The sequence below is a fragment of the Tetrao urogallus genome, assembly GCF_951394365.1.
Source record: "Tetrao urogallus genome assembly, chromosome: 24".
Taxonomy (NCBI): domain Eukaryota; kingdom Metazoa; phylum Chordata; class Aves; order Galliformes; family Phasianidae; genus Tetrao; species Tetrao urogallus.
In genome coordinates, this window is record NC_136837.1 from 1120509 (window position 1) to 1127121 (window position 6613).

Sequence of the window (6613 nt, forward strand, 5' to 3'; positions counted from 1 at the left end):
TAGGGATGGGGGGGGGTTCTCCATACCTCCCTCAGCCCCATCGATCCGCAGGATGCATCCCCGCCGCCCCCCAGCGCCGCTGCATCCCCCCCCCCCCCCCCCCCACGTCCTCCTTCTGCAGAAAGGTTTCTTTCTCAGCTGCTTCCTCCCTTCCATGGCAACCCTGCTGCTCCCTCCCCTCTGGCTGCGATGCACGCCGTGGGGGGCTGAGCTGCAGACACCCACTGCCGTTCTGTGGGTGCTGGGGAGCATCGCCCACGTGCAGCCCCGGCCCTGCAGCCCCGTCACACAACCCCAGCCCCACGCTGCACCTCTGTATCCCCATCTGCAAAGAGCAGAGCAGAGCTTCGGGACCCTCGCAGCAATGGGGAGATGCCATGGAGCAGGCAGTGCGTGGCTGGGGGTGGGATGGGGGGCTGTTGGCACTTTGCTGCAGGGCTGTGCGTGGCTGCAAACCCCCCCAGCTGCATGGGGTGGGGGGTACAGCACAGCCAGCAGGAGACGTTTGCTCTGATCCTGTCTTAAACCAGGAGAGAAACGCTGCTCACCCGCCGATGTTTCCCTTTCCTTAACCTAAAGCATGGGGGTGATGGTTTGTTTTCTCCGAATGCGGGGCCCTGGGATGCTGCTGAGTTGTGTTTTCAGGGCGTTGATGTGACCGCGTGGTTTCTGCCTCCAGCAAACCAAGGCGTGGGGGGAAGGGGGGGGGGGAATGTTTTGCACTCGTGAGTCACTTCCAGGGCTGATGCGTGGGTTTGAGAATGCTCCATGTGAGAGCACCGTGTGTTGTGCCCCGTGGTGTCCCCCCATAGGGCCCAGCATCCCTCCCTGACCCCATAGGGCCCAGCATCCCCCTTCCTGGGACAGAAGCAGCAGTGCTGGCCCATGGAAACCACGTGCTTTTAGCTCAAGTGTGCCTAGCCCTTATGGAAGGGAGTGTGTGGGAGAAGGACCCCCCTGTGCTCCAGGTAACAGCCCCCTGTGCTGTGCTGGGGGTGCATTTAGGACCCCAGGAGGTGGGGATGCTGCTGTAGGAGAAGTTTGGTGTCACTCCTGCCAGGAAGCTTCAGCTCCTCCATTGGGAATGTTTCCAGGGCTGTGCCTGTCTCCGTGTGGTCGTGGGGCTGGGAGCTGGCTGTGCTGTGCTGTGCTGTGCTGTGCGGTGGCTCCGGATGAGCAGGTTTTCCCTACAGGTTTTTCCTCCACCCCCAGGAATGTTATTGGGATGGAGGAGGTGGAGAAACTCGCTTCTCTGTGGGATTTCCCCATGAGCGAGGAAAGGCACGCAGCGATGTGACAGCCTGGGATGATTCCTGGTGCCCCCAATCCCAGGAGCAGGGCTGGGTTATGGGATGCAGCACCCATCCCAGCTGGGAGCAGCAAAGATGCACGGCCCTTCCCTTCCTGCACTGAAGCAGGACACAGCCCAGGACCCCCACAGCCCCCCCCCAGGGCCGTGCAGCTCCTCCTGCTTTTCCAGTTTGCCGTCTCTGGTGCTGTGTGTGGGATCTGAAGGACTCCAGATGAAATCTGGAGCTGCTCAGCCCACGCGGGTGGAAGAGGAACCGATGCTCAGCTGTGGGTCGGGCTCCCCAAAAGGCTGTGGGACCCCCAGGACAGCAACACCAGGAGCCCTCCATGCTCCATCCCCACAGCTTCGTGGCTTCATCCCCTGCATGAGGGCTGATGGGGGCCGAGGGGCTGCTGTGCCCCCACCCCCCCAGTGCCCTATGGGTTCTGTGTGCAGTGGGGAGGTGCCGGGTGGGATGAAGGGGCATCGGATGCTGTGTTGGGGACGGTGGCACCGTGCAGCTGCACTGGTGGGCTGGGGGGTTACAAAGCAACATTGGAGGGGGGGTAAGAGAGGAGGGGGGGCTTCTCCCAGTTCCCATCCTGCCAGCACGTGCAGGGATCTGGCAGAGCCCTCAGCAGGGCTTGGAGCTGCACGTAACGCTACGGGGCACAGCGCAGCTCCAAAATGCAGCACCTCATCCCTAGGCGTCACCTTTCCCCCCCCATCCCTCACCATCACCTTCCCCCCACCCCTTCCCCCCATCCCTCACCATCACCTCCCTTCCACCCCCCCCCCCCCCCCCCAATGCCTCTCCATCACCTCCCTCCCACCCCACAGCAGGGGTTCCCCTTCCCCTCCCCACCACGGCCGCGCTGACCCCAGGGATGCTCCACTCGTCCCCCTCGGCCCTGTTGAGTCACTTCCGCGGCCCCCACCGCCCTCCCCCCTCCCTCCTTCCCTCTCTCCTCCTCTCCCTCCCGCTGTGGGGCCGAGAGCTGACCGACCTTCCTCCCCTTTTTTTTTCTCCCCGCTCCTCCTCACCGCAGCCGCAGGGAAGGATGAGCGACGCCGGCGCCAAGCCCAGCCCGCCGCTGGCCTCCAAAGGGGAGAAAGATGCGGCAGAGAAGAGGGGACGGGGGCGGCCCAGGAAGAAACCGGAGGTATGGGGAAAGGAGGGGGGGGGAAAGGGTCACATTGCTGCTGGGGAGGGGGGCACGTTGGCACACGGGGATGGAGTTGGGGGGGAAGGGGGGTGCTCAAGGTGCAGCCTCAACCTGGAGCGTGGTGATGCAGCACCCCCAAACTGCCCTGCACCCCAAATCCCTGCACCCGAGCCCCCCCCCCCCAGCCCCATGTAAGGCTCTGGGTTCTCCCGCAGCTCCTCCCCTAGAGCTGCCTCTGCAGCCCGGCTAATTAAAGCCCTATTAGCACAAGCTGCTCAGAGGGATCAGATGCTGGCGGGTGAGGGGTGGAGGGGGGGGGGCTTTGTGGTTGTCACAGCCCTCCCACAACGCTTTGTGCACAGCCCCTCCCCTCCCCCCTCCCCCCATGAAGGCAATGTTTGCCAATTCCCAGCTCTTTGCTGGCCAGGTTTGGGGTTTCCCAATGGCAAACTGGGGGGGGGTTGAGCAGAGGATTGAGAAAGGAGCTGGAGTTAAGCTAGGAGATTAACACTGAGGGGAGGGGGGGTCACTGAAGGACGGCAGCGCTCTGCCCCAAAGCAGCGCTGAGCCCATTGCAGTGCTCGCAGTGCTGCTGCATCCCAGGGGCACCGACCCCGTCTGCAGTGCCCCCCCTCAATGCTTTTTACCCCCTCCCTCCCTCCCAGGATCCCAGCGAAGCGCCCACCCCCAAGAGACCCCGCGGCCGGCCGAAGGGCAGCAAGAACAAGGCCAGCTCCAAAGGCAGGGTAGGTGGCTGGGTGCAATTAGAGCTCAATTAGTGGCATTTCTGGGCTGATCCCCCATTCCTACAACCTCCCCCCCCCCCCCGCCCTTCCCCCCAGCCATGGCAGCTGCATCCCAAAGAGGGGGTGGGGAGGAAGGGCTGGGCTGCGGGGTGTCCTGCATGCACGCACCCTGCAACCTGCCTTCAAAACATGCAGCTCACATCCTGCACTGCTGTGTGAGTCACGGGCCGGGGCCGTGGCCATTGGGGTGATGGGATTTGGCAGCAGAGGGATGGGAGGGAGGTCCAGAGGTGGTGGGGGAAGGGGGGGTGGTGAGGGTGCACCATCCTGACCTCAGTTTTTGTTTTTCCCCCCCCCTGGAACGCTCAGAAATCCTCAGTCGCACCAGGGATGAAACCTCGAGGCCGACCCAAAAAACCGGTGAGTGCCCCTTGCCCTTTTCCCCAGCCCTCCCAGCCGTGGGGCTTTTTGTCATTGTGTCCCCCCGTCCCCCCCCCCCAAGTGGTGGCAGTGACCCCATCGCGATGGGGATGCAGCGCTGGCAGAACGTTTTTATGAATGGAGCGGGAGGAAGCGTGGGAAGCGCTGAGTCATGGCTCACACTCAGCGCTGAGTCAGCGCCGTGTGCCCCCCTCCGACCCCCCCATGGGGCGCAGCTGTGGGCACTGGGCCGCGCACACAGGGCTGTGCTGTGCTGTGCTGTGCTGTGCTGTGCTGCACACCGCGGGGTCGAAGCAGGAGCAGCTCCGCGGGGCTCCATGCAGAGCCGCACGGAGGGGCAGAACCCTGCGTGGTGACTCGTGCCTCAGTTTCCCCACTCGGTTTCTCCTCCCCCGCCACGTTTCTCCTTTGCTTTGCAGCAGCAGGACGAGGAGGAGGTGAACATTTCCCAGGAGTCATCTGAGGAGGAGCAGTGACCCCTCCTGAACCGCCGCTACCTCATCATCACCCCCCAGGACTGAGGGAGATGGACGGGGCACAGCCCCCCCCGGCAGCACCCGGCTTCCTCCTCCTCCTCCTCCTCCTGCCCCGCTCCTTCCTCACCCCCCAACAACAGCAGCACTGGAACGCAGGGCTCAGCCCCACAGCCCTATGGGGGGGGACCCCCACCCCGCTCCCCCAGCACAGTGGGGCAGCCCCACTCCCCCTCGCTGCATCCCTGCAGTGCCCGGTTCGGGGTGACCCCTTTCCCCATCGGTTCTGGTTAATTTTTATTTTATTATTTTTATATATATATATATTATTGTGTTTTGTTTTGGGTTGTTTTTTTGTTTTTTTTTTTTTTAATCCTTTTTTGGTTGTCCTCTCATTCACAACTACCTCTGGATATTTAAGTTCCACTCTTGGCTCACGGAGCACTGCTGTGCCGGTGTGGGGCAGCCGGGCATCCTTTGCTTGGGGTCATCATCATCTTTCTCTTTTTTGGGGGGGTTGCATTGCTGGGGGTTGCAGTGGGGTGGATTCTCCCCAGTTCAGCCGTTTGTTCATTATTTTTTTTTTCTACTGTTAACTTTCAAGGTTCAGTCACTGCTGCTCCTGGGTGGGGGCATGGGGACACTGGGGGTCCCCCTGTGCCACCCCCACGGCTGCAGTGGGGCCAGGGGGGGTTCGGTGTCGGGTTCAGGGTGCTGCCAGTGTGGGGAAATAAGGGGGGATTTATTACTGTTTATTTTTTTGTTCCACTGTTAACAACCGTCTGGTTTCCTATTTGCAGTTACTTGAATAAAACGTTTTATGGAATAAAACATTGATGCTCTGCTCTGGGATTGAGCCTCCTATGGGGTCTGGGGTTGAGCCCCGTGTGGGGCCTGCCCATCACCACTGCTATTGTTGTTACAGAGAAACGTTTATTTGTCCCCCCCCTAAAGGAACTTGGGGTGTCCTGACCCCGCAAACACCATACAGGGCCAATAGGAGCCCATGGGTGCTTCGTGGGGCTGCATCTGTCTCACAGCCCCAGTGCATTTCCCCACCCCATCCTCAGTGCATTTTTTTAGGGTGGTTTCAAGAAAAAGCAGCAGAAAAATGTGCAGGAAGGTGGCAGGTGCCCCGTTACCATCCGTGCTCGTGGGGATGCTGGCGCTGCTCCCGGTGCTGTGCTGCCACTGCTGGGGGGAGCTGTGGGTTCCAGTCCTGCTCCAGGGCAGCCTCAAGCCCTCCAGCCCCCACGGGAGCCCCAGGTGGGACCCATCTGCAGGGAGGGATGGAGAGCCTTGAGCCACCACAGTGCAGCCGGTGGCCCCAGAATACAGCCCCCAACCCCAAAATGCAGGTCATGGCCCCAAAACGCGGCCTGCCACCCCAAAACAAAGCTCACAGCCCTAAAACTCACCTGGTGCTCCTCCGCCTCCACCAGCAGCTCGTGCTCCGACTCCTGCAGCTCCTCAGCAGGGTCATAGCTGTACATGGGCAGCAGGCGGTGCCGCAGGCGCTCCGACCTGGGGTGGGGATGGGGCTGAGCAGGGATGGGGTGCAGAACCGGGGGTTTATGGGATGGGGGTCCCCCAGTCACTCACCTTCGCTTCTTCTGGACGTACATCACCTGTGTGGAGAGCAGGATGGGTGTGAGGGGGATGTGGGGATGGGGATGGGAGGGGGTTGGGGGATGGGTTGGAATTGGGGATGGAGTTGAGGATGGGGGCAGAGTTGGGGTTGGGGGTGGGATTGGGGTTGAGAATGGAGATAAGATTGGGGATAAGGTTGGGGCTGGGGTTGTGGATGGGGACAGAATTGTGGTTGAGGACCGGGAGAGTGTTGAGAATGGGGACAGGGACAGTGGTGAGATTGGAGATGAGATTAGGGATGGGAACAGGATTGGCACTGAGGATGGGAGAGCGTTAAGGGTGGGGATGATGGGGTTGGGGATGGCACTGAGGATGGGAAGAGTTGGGATCGAGGATGGTGACAGGGATGGTGCTGAGATTGGAGATGAGATTGAGGACAGGTTAGAGTTGAGAATTAGGACAGGGCTGGGCCTGGGGATGGGAACAGGATTGGGGCTGAAGAGTAGGAGAGGGCTGAGAACTGGGACAGGGCTGGGCCTGGGGATGGGAACAGGGTTGGGGCTGAAGAGCAGGAGAGGGCTGAGAACTGGGACAGGGCTGGGGTTACAGATGGGGGTGGGGACAGGGTTGGAATTGGGGATGGAGATGAAGTTGGGGAAGGGGACGGACTTAAACTTGGGGATGGAGCTAGGAATGGGGTTGAGGATGAGACTGGGGATGGGGAAAGGGATGAGGTTGGGGAGATGAGGGACAGGGACGGAGCCGGGGCTGGGGTTGGGGTCTGCCGGCACTCACCGCAGCCAGGACGGCGCCCAGCAGCGTGAGCAGCACGAAGGGGCCGAGCACGGAGCCCACCAACGAATCGCCCGCAGCGCCGGGAGCGCTGGGAGCCGTCGCGTTGCTCAT

The 6613-nt window shown here is 61.6% G+C and overlaps 2 protein-coding genes across 2 annotated transcripts; one reads left to right on the top strand and one right to left on the bottom strand.

Annotated features, from left to right (window-relative positions):
- Positions 1 to 2352: 2352 nt before the first annotated feature.
- HMGA1 (high mobility group AT-hook 1) lies at positions 2353 to 4120 on the top strand (the record flags this gene model as incomplete). The annotated part of the gene is made up of 4 exons (XM_079546246.1): positions 2353 to 2454; positions 3123 to 3203; positions 3573 to 3623; positions 4064 to 4120. The coding sequence occupies 4 exons, from the start codon at positions 2353 to 2355 to the stop codon at positions 4118 to 4120; spliced, it is 291 nt and encodes a 96-aa protein (XP_079402372.1).
- A 1232-nt stretch (positions 4121 to 5352) lies between these two features.
- Positions 5353 to 6613, bottom strand: SMIM29 (small integral membrane protein 29; the record flags this gene model as incomplete). Its single annotated transcript, XM_079546438.1, has 4 exons — positions 5353 to 5394; positions 5536 to 5641; positions 5720 to 5745; positions 6503 to 6613. 4 exons carry the CDS (start codon positions 6611 to 6613, stop codon positions 5353 to 5355), a joined length of 285 nt encoding a protein of 94 aa, XP_079402564.1.